This window comes from Alexandromys fortis, unplaced genomic scaffold (genome assembly GCF_014885135.2).
Source record: "Alexandromys fortis isolate MF-2015 unplaced genomic scaffold, M_Fortis_MF-2015_v1.1 scaffold_20, whole genome shotgun sequence".
NCBI lineage: Eukaryota > Metazoa > Chordata > Mammalia > Rodentia > Cricetidae > Alexandromys > Alexandromys fortis.
The window spans coordinates 14973124-14999601 of NW_026067903.1; the positions used below are offsets into that span (position 1 = coordinate 14973124).

General features: G+C 39.2%; 1 protein-coding gene across 1 annotated transcript in view; it reads right to left on the reverse strand.

Annotated features, from left to right (window-relative positions):
* Window positions 1-26478, reverse strand: part of Lmbrd1 (LMBR1 domain containing 1) — an 80344-nt gene that overhangs the window by 46927 nt on the left and 6939 nt on the right. Inside the window, exons 3-5 of the mRNA XM_050134671.1 lie at window positions 18857-18917; window positions 2982-3079; window positions 1365-1432 (exon numbers count right to left, since the gene is read on the reverse strand). Of these exons, the coding sequence (XP_049990628.1) occupies window positions 1365-1432; window positions 2982-3079; window positions 18857-18917 (227 nt within the window). The remainder of the gene's footprint in view (window positions 1-1364; window positions 1433-2981; window positions 3080-18856; window positions 18918-26478) is intronic.

Sequence of the window (26478 nt, forward strand, 5' to 3'; positions counted from 1 at the left end):
GCTGACCCCTGGTTCAAGTAACAGGCTAAGTGACAAGATTTTCATGTCATCAGAGAAAATTAGCATAAATACTGGCTTCCTCCAGTAGGAAAGGGGGCTTGTGAAAGTATACTCCATAGTTAAACAAGTAACAAAAGCCTGAACGCATGGTCTTTCAATGCACCCCTTTTATGACCCAGCAAGACAAGAAAAAGAAAGAGGAATGTAACCGAATGGGAAACATATGCTCCATCGTCCTTGGGAGTCACAGAAGCCACAGCAGATCTCATTCCCATCACAAGTGCATCTAATGAATGTTTAAAGTATTGTAAGTTAGTTACTGAAATATAAAACACCAAATTATGGCTAGTGGTTAAGAGTGCTTCCAGAGGATCTGGGTTCAATTTCCAGTACCCATATGAATGTTCACAATTGTCTATAACTCCAATTCCACAGGGTCCAATGCCCTCTCTGATCTCTACAGGCTCCAGGTCCCAGACCCTGGGCCCCAGGCACCAAGCACACAGGTACATAGACATGAAGGCAAAACAATCCTACAGATAGAATAAAGCTTATTTTATTAAAAACCCACCAAATTAATTATAAATAAAAATTAGGTACATATTGCCATCTAATGTATGCTCTCAACAGAATGTGAGCACATGAGTTTGGAGGGATGAAAGGGAAAGGGGAAATGATATCATTGTATTAGAATATCAGAATTTTAATGCAATTTTTTAAAACCTGCATCGTTGCAAATAAGGACCATTTTATTTTGCTATAAAAATGTGAAGCGATCAGATCTATTTTAACAAAGGCGAAAGTCTACAACAAAGAAGGACAGAAATCATATGTGTGAGTCAGTGTGAAACTCCACTGACATTTCTACTGAAATAAGACAGAAGGATTCAGAAGGGAGCTCACGACAAAGATTTGGCAGGAAGGTCAAACATAAGAGCTCTAAAATTTAGGTTTTAACATGCGAACACCACGTATGCTTTGGGAGCTCAGTCACATGAACAGCTGTCCTCCAAGAAGGGCTGCCACCATCAGCTGAGGAATGCACACTCCCAGGCCTGAGGAGTCACCCAAAACACTGCAGCAGGAGTGTTAATACTGGAACGTCCCAGGAATGGGAAAATACAATATATAAAACACAAATGTGTTTGTGTAAAAAGTAATAACGGGGGGTACATGCAGAGATGTGCGAAACGACTAGACACAACAACCAGAGTTCACTGCGTCTTCACACAGTGATTACATAAAAGGCCATTTGTTTAGTTTTCTTTTCCTTTCTTTTTTCCTTGCCTAAACTTTTCTGACTGAACCTTTTGTTACTATTATCCCATTATTTCCCATCGGCACAATGAAAAATCAAGACTTACCCAACAAGAAGAAGAAGTGCACAAATCACAACAAATCCCACAGTGTACTTGAGCGCCGTTTTAACTTGCTAGAGGCCAAGGGGGGAAATATACCACTTAGCAAGCCTTTATATACAGAGGTATTATGACAATACAATAATGCTCTCTTTCATAGCAAATATACATTTCAAATCAAGAGCACAAAGTTTCAATTATTGAACAGAAAAGCCTTCAAATTAAATTTAAAGAAAACTATAATCAGTTTTTTGCATCTTATGTGTCTTTGCAAGATTCTAAAATCTGGAAAGGTTAGACCTTTTAAAAAGAACATGCTGAATACATAAAGGTGAAACTGTCAAAATAGAAAAATATTCCCCAAAATGAATAACACTCCACACCTATAATAAATACCCTTAATGCAATCACCAAAAGCAATGGAAAAATAAGCAATATTTTTGTTTGGCTTCTTGTATGTATGTATGTATGTATGTATGTATGTATGTATGTATGTATGTATATGTGTGTGTATGTATGTATTTAGAGGCAGAGTTTTTCCGTATAGCCCTGGCTGTCCTAGAACTCATTCTGTAGAGGAGGCTGGTCTCAAACTCAGATATCTGCCTGCTTCTGTCTCCCAAGTGCTGGGATTAAAGTTATGTGTCACCATGTCTGGCTAAGAATAAGTAATAGTCTTGTGTATGTACATATGTAGGATCCAGCCATGATTAGCTTAATAGAAATGGATCACCCAAAGGAAGTTCTTAACTTCCAACAATTATCACTTGCTAGTGTTGGGCCTGGCCCTGATAAGCTTAATGGAGGCAAGGGTCTCAGTTCCTTGCAGGAAGGACCACAAACTGAGATTACCCAGGCACCACCCAAGAACAGACCATCCAAAGGAAATTCCTAAAGTTCCAACCATTGTAGATAGGATCACCTGCCAGCACACATTCAGGGAGACAACCTTAGACAAATGTCAGCCAATCAGGGGTCCTGAACCTTAGAAGTCCCTCATCCCCACCTTTACTACTATAAAAACCCAACTCTAACTAAGTCTCAGGGCTCTCTGATTATTCCAATACATTGGATAGACTGAGTTTGCAAACTTGTATAAAATAAAGGCTCTTTGCTTTTACATACAGGACTCCGGTCTCCTTGTTAGTTTTTGGGGGACTTCGCTGATCTGGGCATAACACATACATGTTTATGTCTATAAGATATAAATACCTAACAACTATATAAACACATATATGTTATAAATCACTGTGTATCCAGACTTGCAATCCTCCTGCCTCCTTCTCCAAAGTGCTGGGATTACAGGTGTGAAGCACCACCACGTAGCTCGTGTGTGTGATTTAAATCTATGTACAACATTTATCATGGCAGGAACTATTCTAAGCATTTATATAAGTTAATTTACCCAACTCTCATAGCAAGGTTATGGTGGGTACTCTAACCTCTAAGTTAGAGACAGGGAACCAAGCCAAAGCACAGAAAAAATAAACAGTTTCCTGTATCGTCTAAGTTATTAGGGTCTAAAGGAGAGCTAGAATAAAGTCAAGGAGAGTCATGCCATGTTTTGAAAACCGAGGAAGTAATCTCTGACTGAGACGACCACTCTCGATTGAGACAACTCACAGTGCATTTACTGGTGTCATCGTCGTCCTTCTCTTCATAGTAGAAGTAGACGAAGGGGATCCAGAAGAACACACAGAAGAGAATAACAGAATACAAGGCTGTAGGGATGAATAACAAATGGCACAATCAAATTTACCAAACTGATGTCCTGTAATCCTAACTCTGTTAGTATTCAAACAGCCTGTCCTCTTTCCATCCCAATAAATCAACAAATAGATTAGAATAATATATAACAACACAAGTTATCTTCCAGGCAATGTATAACAAAATTAATGATGGCAACTGTGGAAGCTAACATGCAGGTTCTTATTATGTATACAGTACACAGACCTGTACATTGCCTCATTTCAATTATTATGTGTATAGTACACAGACCTGTCCACTGCCTCATTTCAATTATTATGTGTATAGTACACAGACCTGTCCACTGTCTCATTTCAATTATTATGTGTACAGTACACAGACCTATACACTGTCTCATTTCAATTAACTTTTGCACTCATTCCAGCCCAACATTTACCAGCCACTCTGGCAAGTAAAGACTGAGCTAAAATAATACTATAATTTTTATAGAAATAATTTTTTCTATGCTAAATATGATACATAGAATTAGCACGCTGATCTTAAATGAAATAAGGTAAAGAAAAGGTAAGAATAGCATTAAATCAGTAAAACTAGATTCAGAGTCATTTGGCAGGAATTATTTTTCTGCTGTAAAATAATATTATATTTGAAATATTTTCAGATAGTAAAATATTTAATTCAATAGAAAGCTTAAACCATGAATGAAGATCCAGTGCATTTATGAAGTAAAGAAAACAATGGAAGTAACTTTTGGAGACTTTAAGACCCACCAAACCTGTTTTTCCAATCTGTGCATCAGCATTTTCTTGCACAGACATAAATTCGGGAAAAATAATAGCAGGACAGCCTCATAAACCAGTTACCAAGCAGTAGATATCACATTCCTCCATACAAGAGAGCAAAGCTACCTGCTCACACACTTGGAATGACGACTATACATGAGAAAATAACAGGTTGACAAGGACACAGAGAACCTGTGTACTCCTGTAGGAATGTGAAATGGTAAAGTAACCATGGAGAACACTACAATGATTTCTCAAACTCTGAAAGTTACAACTACTATGAGTGAAAATTATTCTTTTGTATATGTATCCAAAAGAATTAAAAAAATGGTGTCTGACTTATTACATGACCGCATTCCATGCACAAAGCTTCATTATTTATAACAGCAAAAACACAGCTACAACCCGGGGTTCACTAATAGACAAACAGTGAATATATAGCATATATGCAGAACGACCATTAGTCAAATACACTACACATACACTATAACATGGATGAATCTACAATCACTGCACTAAATGAAATACACCACTCACAAATTAGATACACAGAGACCAAAAGACAACAGACACACAGAGACCAAAAGGACACTTAAAGACGCTTATTGTCCTGATCATCAGGAAAATGTTAAGTAAACCAACAATGAACTAAAACCAATCAAGCTAAATTATCTGCAATGGTTAAAAATAACGGAAAAGATCAGATGTCCGCCAACAGACTGATTATACATTCATACAAAAGACATACTGCAAGCCGGGCAGTGTTACACAAATAAAGTTCACAGATCTTATACTGAATATAAAACAAGCCCTGAACCCAAAGGTACATGTTCTATGACTGATAAAGAAATTCTACAAAGTAGCCATACTAGTCTCATGGGAAATCAGAAAAATAAAAAGAAAAGAAAGAAAGAAAAAAAAAACTTGTCTAGGGCAGAGACTGACTGGGAGGAAAATTCAAGAGGAAAAGACTTTCCGAGAGTGAACACTTCTCCAAGGCAGCAAGAATCAGAAAAAATTGTAGCGATTGTACTCTATAGGCAGTGGCCACAAAACAGCAGACACCTTCCATAAATGCTAGTTTCTTGAAATCCCAGGCTAACCCATGTTCTCTAACAGGTTATTTTTCTTCAGTGCCCTTCATCGGGATTTCTGCCCTTTAGCTCATAAATGCTGAACTGTAGAGGTAGAACTAAATTAATGTTTAGTCATTTCCTGGGTTATTTCTATCTCTCAATCGTCTTTCTATATCTATAAACAGAAAAGCAAAAAAACAGTTTCTTATACTGTCATGAACCAGAACTTTCATTTACAGATGTACCTCGGACTCCATTGGCAAAGGACGTCCTCCTTCACTCCACCCTCAACACCCTATAAATCCCGACACCTTTATAAAGTGTACTTTTACTTGTGTTTGGGTTAAAGACTGCCATTACCAAATTACAGTAAGCATATTTTGGGCTAAGAAGCCTATTAATATCAAAGATCACATTAACGAATAATCTCACATGCATAGAAATAGACACAAATTAAAACTCATGGTCTCTTAAGAAATTTAAATAAATCTAATATATATGAACCAGCAAAACAAGCAAACAGAGAGCGACTGGCAAAGACCACATGCTAATCTCTCACACTCTTTTTCTTTAGATATACAAAAAGCAAGAAATCCACCTTGTAAATGCTTTGTGTTACTAGAGACCAACACATGTAAAATGAACTTAAATATACCAGGCTTCTGAAGTATTCAAATTCAAGAATGTTTTCCTCCTGACTACCAGTAAAATGGTTAACCTTTAACCCAATGCACTATGATAAAGGGTAACAGATAAGTCTTTCTGCATAGACCTGTAATCCCAACTAATTTGGAGGCTGAAGTACCAAGATCATAAATTCAAGCTCCTCCTCATCCCCCATCTGGCTAAAATCAAGTTCAAGAACACCTTAGACATCTTACTAAAATCCTGTCTCAAAGTTAAAGTAAAAAAAGCACAGGGATTTAGCCCGGTGGTATGATGCCTGCCTGGACTGCCAAGGTCCAGTCCCCAGCCCTAAGGATAATTAGTCATCACAAAACTTTTAATCTTGGAGGGTCAAAGTACAAAGATACCATACTCTGGGAATAAGAACATTTTCAAATTTCTTCAACATTTATCCTGCTGAAGAAATACAGGGGAGCTGCACTCCCAATACCCATATTCCTTTCAGTTTCTGTTCCCTTTCTCCTGTTTCCTGTTTGAAATTGATAACACAATGGCTTAAAAGAACTCCAGTGTCATTTTGGACTTGTTCTGATCTTAAGGGATTATGAGCTGAGGATGAAGAGCAGAGAAGAAATGAATTTTGGACTCTTATGACAAAACATACCAGCCCTGGCCAGCCTCCCATTCCAGCTGCTGTGATAGCCGCTATTTCCTGGTCATCTGCGGAACGAGAACAAAACGGCCAGGGAGGAATCACACTTTGCTCCTTGTGCAAGGGAGAGGGTGAAAGCGATGCCGCGCCCTCTACTGGAAGCATTCCCAAACAGCTTCTAAGAATTAACAACCATCACACAGTTAAGGTTTCATAACGAATGACTTGAAAACTTACTGCTGATAATAGACTACTCATTAAGGGACCAGGAATGGTGGTATAAACTGCCTTTTCCCTTTGGTAATTAGTAACCCACAGGATATGGAAGGGAGAAGCCATGCTGTGCTCTGTGATCCACGGCATTCTCCAAGAGAAAGGTTTCTCAATTCATTTTATAAAGCTACCTGAGTCTTCATACATAAACCTGACAAGAATAAGATAAGAGAAAAATAACAGGCCTGTGTCAATGCAAGTTGCCTGAAGAATTCTAATGAGAGAAGAGCAAATCAAATGCAGCAAAGAACTTTTTAAATGCCACCATCTTCACCAATTCTGATTTTTTACGACATGCAAAGTTGGCCGACTAATAATTAACCTAAGTAGCAGGTATTACGTTTAAAAGACATAAAACCCCTAAGTGGAATGATCCTCTCCATCCAGAGAAAAAGACTCTAGATAATGTGTTCCATGACTAAGCACCGTGAATATGCTTCGGCCTTCACTCCAGAGGTAGGCATACACCTAAATAAAAATGCAGAGCCCTACTCTAAGGAGATTATATTGCAATAAGGAAAAGAGGCAACATCTCAACTCTTGGGACGTACAAGTCATTTTTATAAGGAGAACATAAAGAAAGTAATCAAAGTCACTCTGAGATTACATTACAGAAGACTCTGGCTTCTATCTTGAACACCCGGTCCCTCTCTTTCTTCTAGAGAGTCTTCTAGAGACCCCAGTTGTCATGCTGTAGTATGGCCTACAGAAAAGCTGCTGTACAAAACTCAGGCTGCTGGTCAAAAGGCGAGTAAGAACTCGGGGAGCTGATGCTCAGGAGGACTCTCACCCACAGACAGCTCCCTAGCATCTTTGCAGGAGGCCCAACTGAAATGCATCCAGATTCCTGATGCAGAGAAACTGCAACATAAGGGCTGTTTTTCACACCGCTAATTTCTCAGCTACTTTGTTAAATGTAAGAGATAAGTGAGATAAATTCAGAGAAAAGCAAAGCCACTCAGCGTTCTCCTGTATTCGCACTGAGAATACAGAACGGTGAATATAGTTGTTGGCGAGCATCAGCTTGGAATTGGTACAGTGAACAATACTCATTTTGTTCGTATTTGTTGTTGTTTCCCTCTTATAGTATTTATTCTACAGCTCACACTACAAAGTTATTTTTAATAGGAATAATTGATAATTAAATAACCAGGAAAAAAGATTAGGCAATTTCTCTTGTTACTCCCACGCTGTCTAGCAACTGACGACTAGAATGTTTGCTTCAAAGCTACACAGACATGAGCTGAAATAGCAGTAGGAAGGTACAAGGCAATAAACTTTACAAACAGGTGACTCTCTAGGCCATGATTCACACAAGGCAAAGCAGCACATTCCAATTCCTAAGTCTTTGTCTTCAAAACTTAGTCTCATTTTCCTTTTTTTCATCCTCAAATTAAGTATAAGATTCCAACTACAGAAAAGCACATAAAATGATAAAAAGCAAAAGTTAAGTAGTTAAGTTTCATGTTATCATGAATACCTGAAAGGCTAATTTGGCTCACAGTTTGGAGAAGTCAGTCAAAGAAGGTGGATTAATGTGAGCGGACGGTGGGGCTGCCAGATGGTAGAGCATGGTCAAACACAGTGCTCACTTCATGGTAAATGGTCAAGGAAAAGGGGGAAAGGATATCAGGTATTCTGGGAGGTCACACCCCAGTGACTTTTTTCCTAAGCCTTGGTGCCTACAACCAATAGTGCCCAGAAGAGTGCCCTCAACTTTCCAGCTATGTAGCTACTATACTGACTGCCATACTTGACTCTAATATCAACAAGGAATTTACTCGGACAAAACTCATACATTACATATGCCAAAGGGAAAGAGGTGGTAAATTTAAAGACTTGTGTAACTATTACCACAGTCCACATTTAGAGCACTTCTAAGAGGCTGCCTGTGGCAGTCTGCAAGTAATACCCAACTGCTTTCCAATCTGAGGCAACCGCTGCTACAGACATTTGGCTTTTCGGTATATTGAATTCATACACACAGAATTACTCATGATCATCTTTTTCATCTGGTCACCTCATTAAGCTCAGAAGTTCTTTGTTTTTGCAAATGCTGACATAAAAAGAAGCATACTTCAATGGCTGTATATCTATCTTTGTTGTAGGTATTCAACTGTGCATTTGCAGCACCGACGGCAGACACCACAGGCAAATGAACACCTGGCCTGGTGTAGAATAGTCGTAGGGGCTTGCTGATGTCTAACTCAGCTTCCGAATATACAGTCCACTATAAGGGCAAGCATTTCTTTAAGCTTCACCAGCTTCAGGCTTTCCTATTCACAGCCTGAGGCTACTGTGAACACATGTGGCTTGTGGGCACTGCCTGCTTCGGTTAGGTCGATTCTAGAAGTGGAACAACAGGGTCATATAACAGATTAACCTTTTCAAGAAAATTACAGCTGTTTTCTAAAGCAATGTACCATTTCACATCCCCAGCGGCAGCATTCGAAGACTCTCTGTATACTTGACAATATGTGTATTATAATCTGCTATGGACTTGAACAGCTAATGCTCCCCAAATTCTAAAAAGTATTTGATGACTAGTAAGAAACCATGAACCTGATCAGGCACTCCAGCAGAAACATCTCCAGTGTGAAGTGAAGGGGATGAAGGCAAGATGACATTAAGGTAGACAGACAGCCCTATCATCTCCTACAGGACTAGATCATTCAGGCCCTCATGAGGAAGCTGCTTGTTTAAACCACCAAGTCAGCTGTACTTTAGGAGACAGGCTCAGCTAAGCAGCCATCTCAGCTGAGGCACTGCATAGCTCTCTAGAAATATATTTGTCTAGTGATTAATAATGCTAGCAGTTGTATGTATTTATTAGCCATTCATTTATTTCCACCAGTAAGAATGCCTATTCAATATTTTGCTCATTTCTAACTGATCAGTTTGTGTTATGATTGGTTAGTAAGCAATAGCATCAATGCACATTTCTTGTCATATGATTTATAACTATGTTCTCCCTGTCTGGCAATTACCTTTTTTTCCTTTCTCTATGGATCCAAAATAGTGCTTTGAACTCAAGAGGTTCAAGTGATGCATCAACCTCAGTCTCCCAAATAAACAGGACTAAAGGTATACACCACCACACCCAGCCAATCATGTTTTGTTTGTATCTTGGGTCCCAAGATTAGAACATATTACATAATTATAGTCATTATGTTTTAGGATATTAGCTCTTTAGCCACTATGAAAATCCCTTAGTCTCAGGTAATACTCATTTTAAAGTTCATCTTGTCTGATATTAATACACTTATTGCAACTGCTGCTGTTACTGTTTGTATGGTATCTCTTTCTAATCTATTTACTTTTCTTTTATTTGTAACCCTGAATAGAAGTTATCGATCTGAGAGTAAACTGATTACAAGGGTTTTCTTTAACCCTCTATGTCAATCAATGGCTAATGTAAATGAAGTAGTTACATCTTTACATTTAATATAATTTCTGATAAAGATGTATTTACAGTTTCCATTTGTATCTCATCATTACTCCTGTCTTCCTCTCCATGCCTCCCAGCCCCTCTCTTTTACTCTCTTATTTTGTATTAAATAATTGTTTTCTAGTATAGCATTTTTATTTCTGATATTTCTCAGTGTATATTTTTGGAATGATTTTCTTGGTGGTTGCTATAGGAATTAACACATCCATCAATTTATTGCAATTTAACTCCAACTAATAGTCCCAGGGATGTGTTTGTGTGTGTGTATGTATGTATGTATGTATATATATATGTATATATATATGTATATATATATATGTATATATATGTGTATATATATATATGAGCTATTTTCTTGTATAGTTCCAATTTTTCCTCTTTTTCTTTTTACTGTTACTATTGAGTTGTCAGCCGGCTTGCCTATCTATGAAGGAAACCCAACACTGTAGTGTTATAATTACAGTTTTATGTAATGTTGACTATTTTATAAAGATGAAAGGCGAACAATCATCTTTATATTAACTACTGAACATTTACCTTACAAAGCTTTGTGATGACACGTGTGTGATGCGCATGAATGTGGCCTACAGTCTAGTGTCATTCCCTTCCATCCTGAAGGGCTTCTTCCTTCACTATCTTTTTTGGGAAGTCCTGCTAGCAATTACTTCTCCCAAGTTTTGCCATAGAACGTCTACTCTGTCTTCACTTCTTGAAGGGTAATATCAGTGCTTACTGGATCCTTAATTAATCTGTCCATTTCTTTCATACCTGGACTACTGGAATCCAGTGCCTTCTGCTGCCACTGTTTCCCATCAGGGACCAGCTAGAACTCACACAAAAGCGCTCAGGAATTTCCCGACTTGTAAGACTTTTTCCCCTTTGTGCTACATTTTTCAGTGGTTCTCTGTTCTTCCTATTTGAGCTGCACTGACTCCTAAATGTGTGGGCTGGGTTACAGTTATAATTTCCTCTAACTTTTTGCCCCTTCTTTCTCCTTTCCTTTTGGAAAGAGTCTGATAGTTAACACAAAGTACTTTGAAGCTCTATTGATTTCTCTTTAACTTTTCTTTTCCTTGGATCTTCAGATTGGGTCATCTGTCTTCAAGTTCACTGAGGTTTTCTCCTGCCATGTCAAACCTACCAGTGGGGTATTTTAGCAGAGTTTTCATTTCTCTATTCTAACTCCTCAACCTCAGAATTTCTATTTGGTCTTTTAGAAATTATTTCTAGCTCCTTATAGAAAAATTTCCATTAGTCTCACTTCCTTCTAATTCTTTAAATTCCTTATGCTTTGAACCAGTTCACAGTGGCTGCTTTGAAGTCGGCCACCTAAATTTAACATATAGAAAACCTGTTTGATGAATGGCTGTACACCTAGCATGGACGGTCCTCTGAACTCTGACAACGCACTGAACCGACATTCGACACAATACCATTTGAGCTCTGTATTTTGGATAGCACCCACTCTGGGCTGCTGCGCTGCTGGAAGAATGCTGTTCCTGCTAAGTCTCTTTGATCAACCACTGTCTGCGTTAAATCTGTCAAGTCTATTTCCACTAAGTTCTTTATTCAGCTGTTTGATTCTTGTTGTAATTCCTGCTTTGTTTTGATCCTTTCCAAGCATGTCTTTCAGGTGTCTGTCTTTGTGTCTGAGTAAACCAATGATCATCCAAAGACTAGAAAGTACTACTCAAAATGAGTGCCCGCAGCTGAGCGGTCCTTCTAGAGCTGCCTGCTTTGGGGCCTGGCCTGCCTGACAGATCCCCAGTCATCAACCTGGGGCTCCAGGCCGGGGCAGGCAGAGGTGGCTAGTAGTCAAGGACAGACGTAACTCCAACACAGTCTGCAGCAATTCTTAAACTCCCCACATGCTATAGACATTACACTGGTTTCCACAGTACTTCAGTAGTGGAGTTTTATTCAATTTTAGTTCAATTTTCTATTGGGGGGGGGAGGAATCTGCCAATCTTCTTACCTGATTATGGCCAAAACCCTACTCTAGGCTCACTTATACAATGATGTATAAGTGATCTTTCTTCCATTTACAAGTGGGAAACTCAATGAGCCGCCCTTGGTTACAAAGCAAAGAAATACTCATTTCACAAATATCTGCACCCCACTCTATTCCATGAGGAATTTTCAGAAGCAGACCATGAGGGCTCTGCTCTAATCAATATTTAATTCAATGATTATTTTAACTCTGAGTGGACTGTCAGCAGGCGGTGAGACCTTGAGAGTGGCCCCCCACTGGGGGATGCACGACTTGAAGAAGATCTATTTAGTCCTGGACCATTCCTGTTATTCCCCTGCATCCGAGCCAGTGTGGGCTGAGAAGCTCTGCACTGCATTCCCATCATCAAGATGTTCTGCCTGACTTCAAGCCCAAAGCAATCAATTTGAACCTGGACTGAGGCCTCTGAAGCCTGAGGTTAAGTTGTCCTGCAAGATTGATTTTTTTAAAATAAATGTTTCATTACAGCAACAGATACTGATGAAAATATAGATATTGATGGCATGTCTAAACTTCATGGCTGAAAGGGGCATGGAGAACCAGCACAAAGGTATACACCTGTAATCCCAACATTTAGGATTCTGACTTTAAAGCAAGCTAGGCTAAACAATGTGACCCATGGCTACAACTAGCCACAAGCAGTTACTGCAAGGCTCAACCAGGGGTAGATCTGCCTCTGAGCTCACGGTGTCGTCTAGTCTGTTCTATTTCACACTGGCTGTGGCTGGAAGCTACTTCATTCCCTTACTATGTGAGCCATTCTATACAAGGCAGGAGACTGCAAGGCAGCATGCTTAATCAAAGCAAGGGAGAGAAAAGAACCAGGGGGCACAAGCAAGGCAAAACTTCATCTCTTAAAGCTTCACATCAGAAGTGATACACCACACTTTTTGCTTAATTTTCTTTGTTAAAAGCACATTATTAGGTCCAGCACACAAGAGGAATGGGCAACAAAGGGCACAGATCTGAGGATGCAGAGAGCATTAGCATCATGGACCATCTTAGGCATTTACATACAGAAGAGAGTTGTATGAAACAAAGCCAGAGAGATTTGGGAGATGAAAAATGCCAGATCCCAGAAGGCCCGGTGGATTTCAGTTACAACTTACTCTTCCTGTAACTGAAAAAAAAAAAAGTATTTTAGGGCTCTGAGCAGATGAGGACAGGATCACATGTTGTTAAATAATCTCCAAGCTAACCACGTCATGAATACTCTGGGACAAAGGAGAGTGAAACGACGTATTAGGAAGCTGCTGCAATAACCCAAGATGAGACAATGGTGCCTTAAGCAGCAGAGTAGCAAGAAAGCAGTGAGCAGGAGTTGGATTTTGAAGTAATTGGGATGATCAAGCATAAGAAAACATCGCCATATTTGACATACAAAAATGGGGGGAAAAAAGTAGTGATATCTCCAAGGTTTTTAATCTGAAGAAACTCTACCCCTCCAATTTCTATCCACTGCAAACAGGAAAATCAAGAGGTCTAGCAAGCTGAAAGTCAGTTGCTTTAGCTGTGCTATATTTGAAGTATCTTTGACTTCTTAGTAGAAATTTCTTCAATAGTTACAACTGGAATATGAAGTTCAAGAGATATCTGCACCAAGATTTGAATCTGGAAGTCACTGAGTCAAGCCACAATATGAAACAAGTAAGACACTGAGATAAAGAACTGGTCTGAAGATCAAACAGTTTAAAATAAGCCAGGGATTAACTGAGATAAAGAACAAGTCAGAATATTAAACCCTGGGGCACTGACACATTAAAGAGGTAGGCAGCAGAGAAGACAGCAAAGAACCAACCAGGAACAGTCAAAGACATAGAAGGATGTAAGAAGAAAACCCATAGGTTCATGCGTCTCTGAAATCGCAAGTGGGCAAGGTCTGTGACTTCCAGGGGACCAACTGACAGTCTATTCAGATGCAGAATGTGCAGGTCACACAAATGAAGATGTTTCAGTTTTCCTAGCTTCTACTTGGAGACGATGGAAACAATTTTTACATGAAGAGGAAACGACTTCAGAATATCCTGGGTGATTAACAACACTTTCTTTTAAAAAGGTGAGGGGACAAGGGACAAGACACTCTGTCTCACCAAAGGAACTTTACAGACCTGAGTCACAAACAACAAATCTTCAGCCTTTATCTTGTCTGGAAAGCACTTAAATATATCATTACAGACACTTCTAAAATAAAAACTGCCATACAGATGAACGTGAAGAAGATTGTACGTGAATGCTTTCAATACCGACTTTTCCCATCACTAATCTCTGATAGGGTTTGAATGGACATCAGCAGGAACATCTACCTACTACTTATTTACATGTTACTAACCATGTGTCTACAACCTTCAGAGTATGGAACTGGTACTATCTGATCAGCATTTGCAGGTAGAAAAGTCACAAAATTGTGATAAATCCGATGAGCTTTTTCAAACAAGATTCTAGGAGTTATAAGCCCTGCTAAGCCCAGGTATTGGAAGCCCGAGCCCTAATACAGCAGTGCTAGAATGCAGGACTTGATGGAAGATGCCTAGATCATACACTCATGAACACAATGCTGTCATTATCTTAGGACTATGCAGACTGTAAAAGGATGGGTCTCTTGTGCTCTTTGCTCTTCTGTCACAGATGATACAACAGGAAGGCCCTCTCGGTGCAAGTAATTCTATCGCAGTATTTCCCAGGCTCTAGTACTGTAGCCTGACGTATTTCTGTTCAATACACTCAGTCTCACTGTTCTGGTAAAATAACACAAGACAAGCAAGACTAATTTCAGGTTCAAAATACACAGGAAAAGGATGGAAAGATGCCTAAGCAGCTGGGAACACTTGCTGCTCTGCAGAGGGTTCCCAGCACCTGCGCTAGGTAACACAAGCAAATGTAATTCCAGTTCTAAGGAATCCCATGTCTTCTTCCGGCCTTAGAAGATACCTCACACTCATGGTGCACACACAAACAGGCATACATGTAAACACAAGAATAAATTAAATACGCAGGAAGGACTGCAGATACAAATAGCAATTAACCAACAGGAAATGAGAACTAACTTCCTAGAGGCTCTTTCAAGTAGTCAAACTCCGACAAGGAAACAGAAGTTGAGAGCTGCCAGGTCTACTTTATCTTCCCTTAGTCCATAACTTACTACATATGTGTCTACTCTGACACTCCCTGTTTCACTACAGAATTTCTTCATAGAACAAAATAAGAAAGAGAAAAAGAAAAAAAAAGGAAGAAAGGAGCTTAATAATCTGGACTTATTTACACTATAGGAGCATCCACAGAATGCAAAACATAATTTGACCACATCATTTAATGTATACATAGATCTTGTTGGAAGACGTGTTTCAGTTAGCTGAAACTAAGAACAACCATGTGGTCACTACGCTAACATGGTTAGTAAACTATAGCATATTAATGTAACAGTAAGAAACAACAAAATACGATCACTTGAACTAACCAGTGCTAAGGAAGAGAAAGCATTTAGAGGTCACCAAAAGGAAAATCACAGATGAAAAGAATAAAAATCATCTTATGAATTCCCACACAGGATTTGGGCACTCCTCATTTCTACAACCTCTATAGGCATCCGAAACCTGAACCAGGCAGCTTGGTGGGGGGAGGGGTGAAGGCCAGAGTAATACATTTAAATGAAATTCTATAAGGCAGTAAGCGGTAAAACTGGGAGTGATCTCTGAGTTCTCGGATGGTCAAGCCATCTTCTGCTGCCAGTGATTCCAGGTGTAAAACTCTCAGCTCCTTCTCCAGCACCATGTCTACCTATAGGCTGCCACACTTCCCACCATGACCATAATAGACCAAACCTCTGAACTGTGAACCAAGCTCAATTAAATGTTTTCCTTTTAAAGAGTTGCCATGGTCATAGTGTCTCTTCATAGCAATAGAAACTCTAACTAAGACATACACACTAAATTAGAATCTCTCTGGAACAATTCTGAATTATTTAAAGATCCCAGATGATCATGAAATTGCGCTGGGGTGTTAATACTACTAATTATTCCCACAGGTCACACTCCCAGAACCACTGACTAGAAAGCAGCTAGCTCCCTTAACAGCAAACGGTCCCAGCTAAGGCTGGAACATCCACTTTGGGCATTGCCACTCACTAACAGGATGATCACTAAAACCAATTTCTCCATCTGTAACACAGTGTAAAAGTAATGGGTCAGGAAAATTCACTGAGATACTAAGTGCGAGGTCCACAGTGCATAGCAAGGTTAATGTTATGCTTGCATCATGAGCCTTCTTTAGGGTAAACCTTTAAACATAAAAACCATGTTTTGAGGATGACATAGTTTATCGACAAAAACAGTCAGAAATGGAACTAAAGAAGCTAAAAAGCAAAGTTTGCACATTTGAGTATTTGCCCAGAACTATAGACATGGATAGATTAGATTTCTGTTTTAAGGTTACCTATGTAGCCTTTTGATTATTAACCCTGTGTTAAAGTTTTCAGTTAACTTTTTGTTACAAATATTAAAGATTTTTAAATATGTCCTGAGCTCAAGTCCCAACAACCACACTGGGGGTTCACAACCACCTGTACTGAGAGCTGGTGCTCTTTTGAGGAAGAGACCAGGTCAGTGGTCCTCATCAACTTAGACCATGAAACCCAATATGGAGAAGTTCAACAGAGCCACCATGTACAGGCTGCCCATGCATGCTTCAGCATTGCCAGGGCATAAATTTCATTTTCATTTCATTCCAATAAATTTATAAACCAATAATTTTTGGTTGTTCTGTTTTTCTTTTTCTTGTCTGCCAGTTTTTTTATTCCAGAGAGAGAGACTTTAAAAGCAAGTGTGAGTCTGAGAAAGGGTAGGCCATAATCTGATTTCAGAGCCAGCTTCTTAACAAAACAGAACAGCACAAACCAACTTTAATATGATCTACATCCAATTGACATTTAGATCCCTATTCTATTAGTTTTAATAGCCAGAATGCTCAGAGATAAATTTTGAGCTTGGGTGGCTAAGCTGTAACCAAGACATACAGAACACAGTAAACTCACACATTCAAGACCACTCAGACATAAGCATGTAGTGGCAACATTCATGCATTCCAACACTAAAACAGACAATTTGTTTTCACTTTTTTAAGCTATTGTTTTAAGGAGAGAAGCCTTGTTACCTGTTGGCTCCAATTTTCATGGGCACTGGAGAAAGCTGCCCCGCAAGCCCAGACACTGCATTCTGTAACTACACAACGTCATTGAATTATTTCAAGTTGCAGCTCTGGGCAGCAGTGATACTTGGCTTAAAGGAGTTGCGGGTGCAGCGTGCCCATAGCAGAGTCAGCTTGTCAGTTTTGGTAAAAGAGCTACTTTAAAAATAAATAAATAAAACACAGAGCAACAATTAAGCAACTAAACAAAACTACAGACAAATTGACAGACATGGACAGACCGTTGCTCTAAGGACAACCACCAGAACTCCTGAAAATGGTCAAGTCAAGGGAGTGGGAGTAATTGGCTTCTGTCCCATGATGTCAGTCCCGAGTGCCAGACACACACAAACAATCCAAAAGCAACAAAACAATGCAAATTATTCCTGGCCACTGGAGGAAAAACTAAAATCGAGATACCAACAGATGATTTTTCAGCACACCTTAATATTCTGCAGAGAATTCAGCACTCTACCCCCAAGGCACCCCACTATTAGTAATGATTAGATTATTTCCTCTGCATTTAAAATGAGACCAGGACACTTTATCTTTGAGGATAACTTAAAACAGAACTGTTTATATCTTATCATCTATTGTTACTATATTAACCAGAAGTATTGAGCCACATATTGGGGACTAGCAGACTTCTGTTCATGGGAGGGCTCATCATTCTTAAAAGGCATTACTATTTTTTTCTCTCTCCTGGCAGCAGCTAAGATTTTCCCCAACCTGCATTATGTTTTCCTCTTAAACACTAGTAAAATGTTCTTCAAGCTCTAAAAATAAAAATAAACAAGTAAATAAAAAAGGCATTCTATATAAATACTATAAAAATCTTCTAAAACCGAAACTAAAGGAATTTCATAGTTCTTATGGAGTAGGAGGAAAGACACAGAGCAGAACCCAAACTACTGAATTACAATCCAGTAAGCCTCTTGGAAAAAGAATCATTCACTTAGGACCAGCAAAATAATTCAGTGAGTAAGGGGTGTGACCCCAACTCTGCTGACCCAAATTCAACACCCAGGATTCCTATGACGGGAGGAGTGAACCGCGTCCAGACCTGACACGCGCGCGCGCGCACACACACACACACACACACACACACACACACACATTTTCTTAACTATTCCTGCATTTGAAATGTCTGTGCATTTTTCAGTTTCCAATATAATAACCTAGTAAAATCTTATTAACATTGATTTACTAATTTAAAAATGGCATCCCTTTCCGGAATATACATTTAAACCTTATTTTAGGAAAGCCTGAATCTGGGACTATCCACAAACAGGAAGCACTTAGGTGGCTCTTTACACCTTCTCCAGTCTAATACCAGATGAGAGGAGAAAGGGAAAGAGGCCAAGCGATCATGGCCCCTGGATTAAAGCTGGCAGAGTAGAAGAAGCTCCCCAGAGTGCACTCTACTACCCTCAAGTCTGTGAAGGAACGCTAGAAAACACAAGTATCAAATACAGAGTACAAGTGGAGGAAATGGCTCATTTAACACAACGCAGGAGATTTCAAATAACTTGATTAAATTATCCTCAACAAGTGTTACAAGTCAAATTAATGAACACAGAGGAGGTTTAAAATGTCTCAGAATATTAAGAACAATGCATATTATTTATTCCTTGTATTCAAAACTATAATCTTGCAACTAATATCAAAATTAAGAGTCTTCATGTAGTCTCACTCTAAATTTGATTGGCAGGCGGAAGAGAAAATGAAACAGAACGATACTTACTATAGTAGCCATACAGAACAGTGTTCTCAATCTGGACGCTGACATTGGCATTTGCCCACTCCTAGGATAAAAGGGAAACAGTAAGTGTATTCTCTTTAACAACAGCTTTGCCTAACATGCAGAGTACAACTGAGTATCATCTCTGGGGTCTGTCACTGGCTCAAATAAAAGATGATCTCTACCAGAAATGAGAGCAGATAAATAAGCACACGTGCATCAACACAGAGTCGCGGGGAACAACAATCAGGAATGATGTGACTCAAGGAAGAAAGGGCAGTCTCGGAAAAACGGAGAGAAGACACAGAGAGGGAAAAGAAAACAGAATATATAGAGCAGGCTTGAAAAAAATGCACGAGAAGCTCAAGAAGACTCAGCAGCTGTGGAAAGGTAGGCAGCACAGAGTGAATGCTGGCACAGGAAGGGCCAACGTTGGAGGTGCCTGGGGGTCAGTCTAAGTATTTTGCATTTTGTATTAAGAGCAAAAGAAAACAGTGAAAAACTGATGCAGAATAATAGCTGTGGTTTGTGCTTTAGAAAATCTGGATATTGGCCATTGTGGCAGTCTTCATCATCAACTTGGCTATATTTAGAACTTGGCTTTAGGATTGATAGATTGCTGAGGATGCCTGTGAAGGTTTTTTCCAGAAAGAATTAAGGAGGAAGTGAGACACACCTAGAAAGAGGATCGCACCATCCCATGGGTTGGGAACCCTGCCGCAGATGAAGAAAGAACAAGGCGAGCTTGCATCCTCACCTCTCTGCATGCTCCCACATTAGGATGTCTGTCCGAGTACATGACTAACCCACTGAAACTTGAGCTAAAATGAGCCCTCTCTCCCTTAGACTGTCTCTGACAGACATGTTGTCACAGAAACACAAAGTAACTGCTCTGCTTGGGGTTTTGTTGGTGTGCTGAAACACTTCACCAAAACCAGAAGAGCAATGGGTTTATTTCCCTATAAGTTACAGTCAGTCCATCATATAGCGAAGTAAGGGCAGGAACTGACAGCAGGAACCGCAGCTGGGACCATGGAGGACATGGCTTACTGACTTGCTCTCATGATTTAATCGGCTTGCTGCCTTACGTGACCCAGAACTACATATCCAGGGGTGGCACTGCACAGTAGGGCTGTCCTGTCCACCTCATCATTAAGAAAATGATCTATGGAATTGCCTACAAGGCAATCTGATGGACACAATTTCTCAGTTGAGGGCCCCTCTTCCAAGGTGACTCATGTTTGTGTGAAGTGGACACGAACTAAGCAGCACACTGACTGACACAAGTGTACAACACCTTTTAAAAATACCTAAGAGCTAATTCAAACTCCTTTGCATTCATCCTTCATAGCTGTTATTTAAATTAAGTTTAGAAAATATAATTTAAATTCATCATTTTCATAGGATAAAATCTGTACCCTGCTGAGACAGAACTTAGGTATAATGGAATGAAAACATTCTAAAAGTCATTTGACAACAGACCAATGGCAAGAAAAAAAAAACTGGAGATCAACAATAAGAAATTTCAGAATTGCTATACAGATAAAACATCACAAGTTTATTATAGAAGCCTTTCACCCATCCCCACAACTTAGGACTCTAATAACAGAAAGTTCAAAACTGTGGCGGAAAAACCATCTCGTATATATTAGAGCAAGATGAGTTATGACCTATACATTCTGTGTTATATTTAACATAAAAATAATCTGACAAACCAAGAAACGTAACCGTATAAACATCATTTATACATTACTGTCTAGTGAACAACTGGATGGCTTTTGAACTCTTACTACGTTTTTGGCAACCAAGAAGCCCAAACCTGGCTTTCTTCTCCCACCCAGAAGGAGCAGAATAAAGAATTTCAGTGACTCCATGAACCCAGGAACACAGTCTTAAGGTGCCCAACAATCACAATATTCTAGCACATCAGGAACTTCAAACTAGTTGATACCTAGCTTACCCACTGACAAGACTGTTCTGCCTGTCCTAAAGTAAATATAAGAAAGAAAGTAAAGGTACAGATGAACCTATAGCCCAGTAAACTCCAGTCTGCACCTCTGATTTTGATTATTAATGGCTCTTTACCAAAAAATATGCAGTGCAGTGTGTTTAAAAAACATTAAAAAAAAACATGGAACCGAATAGAAGACCTGGATATCAATCCACACATCTTCAAACACCTGATCTTGGACAAGGAAGCAAAAAATATCAAAATAAATGAAAGCATATTTAGCAAGTGGTGCTGGCATAACTGGATATCAACATGTAGAAGAATGAAAATAGACCCATATCTATCACCATGTACAAAACTCAAGTCCAGATGGATCAAAGACCTCCTGGATAAAGCCACACTGAACCTTACAGAAGAGGAAGTGGGAAGTACACTTGAATGCATTGGCACAGGGAACCACTTACTAACTATAACCCCAGCAGCACAGATACTGAGAGAAACAATTAATAAATGGAACCTCCTGAAACTGAAGAGCTTCTGTAAAGCAGAGGACACAGTCAACAAGACAAAACGACAATCTACAGAATAGGAAAAGATTTTCACTAACCCCACATCAGACAAAGGTCTGATCTCCAAAATATGCAAAGAACTCAAAAAGTTGGACAACAAAAGAACACATAATCCAATAATAAAAAAAAATGGAGTACAGACCTAAACAGAGAACTCAACAGAGGAATCTAAAATGGCTGAAAGACACTTAAGGAAATGTTCAACATCCTTAGTCATGAGAGAAATGCAAATCAAAACAACTCTGAGATTCCATCTTACACCTGTAAGAATGGCCAAGATCAAAAACTCTGATGACAACTTATGCTGGAGAGGTTGTGGGGAAAAGGGAACACTTCTGCATTGCTGGTGGGAATGGAAGCTGGTACAACCCCTTTGGATGTCAGTGTGGCGATTTCTCTGAAAATTAGGAAATAACCTTCCTCAAGATCCAGTAATATCACTTTTGGGTATATATCCAAAGGATGATCAATCATACCATAAGGACATGTACTCAACTATGTTCATAGCAGCTTTGTTTGTCATAGGCAGAACCTGGAAACAATCTAAATGCCCCTCGATCGAAGAATAGATTTAAAAAAATGTGGTACATTTACACAATGGAGTACTATACAGCAGAAAAAAATAATGACAGCTTGAATTTTGTAGGAAAATGGATGGAGCTAGAAAACATTATTTTGAGTGAAGTAACCCAGACACAGAAAGAAAATTATCACATGTACTCACTCATAGGTGGTTTTTAAACACAAAGCAAAGAAAGCCAGCCTACAAACCACAATCCCAGAGAACTTAGACAACAATGAGGATACATAAGAGAGGCTTACATAGATCTAGTCTACATGAGAAGTAGAAAGTAGAAAAAGACAAGATCTCCTGAGTAAACTGGGAGCATGGGGACCTTGGGGGAGGGTTAAAAGGGAAAGGGGAGAGGCGGGGAGGGGAGCAGAGAAAAATGTAGAGCTCAATAAATATCAATAAAAAAGGAAAAGAAAAAAAAAACAAATAAAACAAACAAACAAACAAAAACAAAGCTGAAGACATCATTGACCAGATGAAAGATGAGAAAAAGTTTATCAAAAATTCTTAAGATACAATATCATGTAAATATTAAAGCCTAAGGTCTATTTAAGAAAAAGTGCCCTGGAGTACTTGAGAGTAAGGCGAACAGAACACACTGCACCCAACAGTTTCAACACATTTAACTTCTCTCTTTAAAAACTCAAAGGAAGCCATCCAAACACACAGAAACTGAAATTGTAAGTAGGACCCACTGCCTACCATGGTGAAGCACTGAAAAAAAAAATCTATGGCCCAGGAGAACACTATCCTAAGACCCCCAAATGAGAACAGACACAATCATAAGTGTCAGTTCCTCAGAGCCAGGCGTCCCTCATGATTCCTTATATACCAAAGTCGAAAAGTAAAGAGGATCTTAAGATGATCATATCAGTGAGCTGGAGGGTCACTGTATTTCTCTCTTTTTCTTTGTTACACATCATAGGAAGCTCCAACACATTTCCCAAACAATCTGAGGGAAAAGTGCTGTCCTTACTGAAAACCACTTAAAGTTAAAATTTGGAAATTCCAAATTTCAAAATATAAATTAAGGATAAAAAGTATAAAAGTAACTTAATGGAAAATATTCATTGAAATTTAACATCTTTTAATTTAGAGGGCTCTTCTGTCTAACCCATTTTTAAGACAACAGTCCAGTTAAACTGCTGTTATTTTCAAGTTCCAAGTATGTGTAAAGTACACAACAGGATGCAAAGGCAGTTAGTGTATTGGCTTTCTATGCTGCCCTGCCTCCCAAGGGTCTGATGTTAGACAGCCTTCCTTCTAGCACACTTTGGGAACTGCTATGGCCTTGATATGGTTTGTAAACTCTTGTCTCCCAGAGCAGAAACTAATGGGAACTTCAGCTATTTAAAGGCCAGAGGAATGGGGAACAATCAAGAACTAGGACTAGAGACTAACAGACTGGAATATTTCAGGGGGTTCCGGATTCCACAGATAAAAGGCATAACTGGTGTGTACACACATTTCCTTTGCTCTTCTTCAGGACAACCTGAGCTCCAACACAGCCCGCCCCACTCTCATGCAATAGCCTCACCTTGGGAAAGGGATTCTAAGTCAGAAGCAATTTCTTTCTCTCAGGGCATCTGGTAATGTCCTGAGACATCAGAGGCCTGCAGAGGGGAAGGGAAGTCCAAGGCTACAGGTATCTAGTGTAGGAGAGTCTTCTACAACAACTATCCAGGACAAAACACCAACAGAAGGGAAGCAGTCACTTAGAAGTAGGTCTCAGAGTTCTGACTCTAAAATACAGACATGACTCAACTTACTAACAAATCTAAAACTCATCTCTATTTGTACTCAAATTTTAGGCCTATCTTCTTCAAAGTGTCCACACTACTTTATAGTCAATCCTTCTGTTAGAGTAGCAATAAAAGCCTAGTAAAGAAAAACTCCTGGTCAAGAAAATAGGGTCTGTGGCCTGGGTGGAGACCTAACATTCGAGTTAGAAGAGGACAATCCCCCTAAGACAGTGGGCTCACCTCAATCCATGCTAAAAACACAGGCAGAATCCTTAGTTCTTGTTGAAATACCGTACTAGCGTACACACGTACTGGAGGCCACAGCCATGCATCCTGTCAGTCTGCGGTTCCCCCTTAGAGTGACTCACTTCCTTCTTCTTTCTCAGCATGCTTTCCCTATCACTTTGGGTTCCCCCAATGTTTCTCTTATTCCTCCCCCCACCCCCGCCCTTCATCTCCATGTCTCTGCCCTCCGTGCCAGCTTAAATGGCATGGCCTTTACCCTTCTCCTCTGCACAGCAGTGGGAGTTTACAGCTGGCCAGACTTGGGGTTTTCTTTTAAACGCTAATAAAATCGTCCTTCAGTTTCCACTTGAGTCTACTCTTAAATTCCTTTATTAGTGAGACCAAGAACACCTAGAGGGGACCCCAATTTCCTCTGTATCACAATCATATTGAGATCTCTAGTCCCTTTCCTTCTTCAAGACACTACTCTTACAATGCTACCCTTTCTTGTCTCAAAAACAAAAAAAAACTTCCTTCTCTGATTCATAACATACACAACTCCAGTAACTTTCATTATAAGACACACAGAGAGGAACACATAACCACCGCAAGTGAAAGTACCTGCACCGCCCCTCCACTTCCCTCTCACAGTGGCTCTCAAACTTCCTAATGCTGTGACCCTTTAAAATAGTTCCTCATGGTGTGGGGACCCCCCAACCATAACATTATTTTCCTTGTTATTTCATAACTATAATTTTGCTACTGTTATGAATCATAATGTAAACATTTTTGGAGACAGAGGTTTGCGAGAGGGGTCGGCCCACATTAGAGAACCACTACTTCAGCCCACACTAGAGAACCACTACTATAAACCAAAGCCATCAAACATCATCAGCATTCCCTAGCCCAACTTCCTCACCTCACAGCCCACATTGAACTGACTCCTAGGGTTCAGGAAGCAAAAAAGCTCCAGGGTGTCATTATCACCATTAAAATAGGAGCAAGAGTAGCACCAAATTAGACATATAAAAATAATATAACCGAACAGAACTGAGCAAGAACTCGGAGAGAAGATTGGACTAGGAAGAAACTATGTGTGTGTTTTCCGTTTTTACTTTGGTGAGACAGCAAATAGGCTTCAAACAAGAACACAATTTCAGGAATAAAAGACACAGTGCGTGCATGCACATGAGGACACACGTGGGGTTGGGTGTGATGAGGATGACGATGTTTATCTGTCGTCCCTGTGCTAGAGAGCCTGAGGCAGGAGGATCGAGGTGTTCTGGCCAGCCAGGGTTACACACTGAGATGATAATGATGAAGATGATGACAACAATAAAAGTAACATTCAAAATCAAATAAAAGTTACCAAGAAAAATACTATCACAGTATTTAGATTATAGGAGCTAAAAATAAACAAACTAGAGACAATAAGATATGGAAACTGGATTCGAACCCAGAGTCCAAGGTTGCAGACATGCTTGGCAAGTGTTCTGCCTATGAACCGACCACATGCCCAGTCAGAAGGAAAATGGTACAACTCTTCTTATAAGTATAATAAGAGTTCCCAACGTAAACAACACCAAGGCTAGGAAAGCAGCTCACTGGTAAAGTACCGGCCTGCGTGTGCTAACCCTGAGTCATAATCCCTAGCACTGAGAAAAGAAGAAAAACTAATGAACACAGACTAAATGTTTAAGAAGGAAGATAACTGCGACCCAGAAAAAGACTACTAATTTAGGCATGAGTACCAAAAATCAACAATATGTAACAAAGTTCATAAGCTCATAGAAATATTTACTTTAGAAATTCAAAGATGAAAACAGTTCTCTATAATGTATAAATAAATATTCTAAATTCAAAACTAAAACCAATCTCAGTTCAGACAGTAATTATGCGAGGGATAATTACACTGCCTGTACTATGTCAGAGCAGTTATGCACATACATACACATATGCATTAATTTCACAGACTGCAGGAGAAAAACATCCCAGAAGTTGATAATTATGTACTTCCTGGATTTCATTATACTACTTCAAAATAAAAACACCCCCACATTCTTACAATGTCAGAATCATTTATCTAAGAAACACAGCTGTGTACCCAACCGCAATCACAAGAAATTAGACACTTTCATGTATTTAATACTAAAATCACATCAGAGAAAATGGCCTCATACTGCTAAGATAAATTACTTAATTACCTGTATCTAAGATCATTAAGGGTATTTACTTCTTGACCAACAATTTAAAAAAAAAATTAACAAAAAAATCTAATGAAACCATTGAAGATAATCATCTCCTCCTAAAATGTCTCAGTGTAAAACACAAAATATAAATTAAATGAAAAATTGAATGAAAACAAATGAAGACAGGAAGAGACTTTTCACTAAACTGAAAAGTATATTTATTAAAAGGGCATCTTCCTCCACAAAAAATAAATGAAAGAAGACCTCTGGAGGCAGATAGCAGAGTTTCAATTTTATATATATATATATACACATATATATATATGTATATATATATTTTTTTTTTCAGGTTTAACCTCTGTTTTGTTTTTTTCA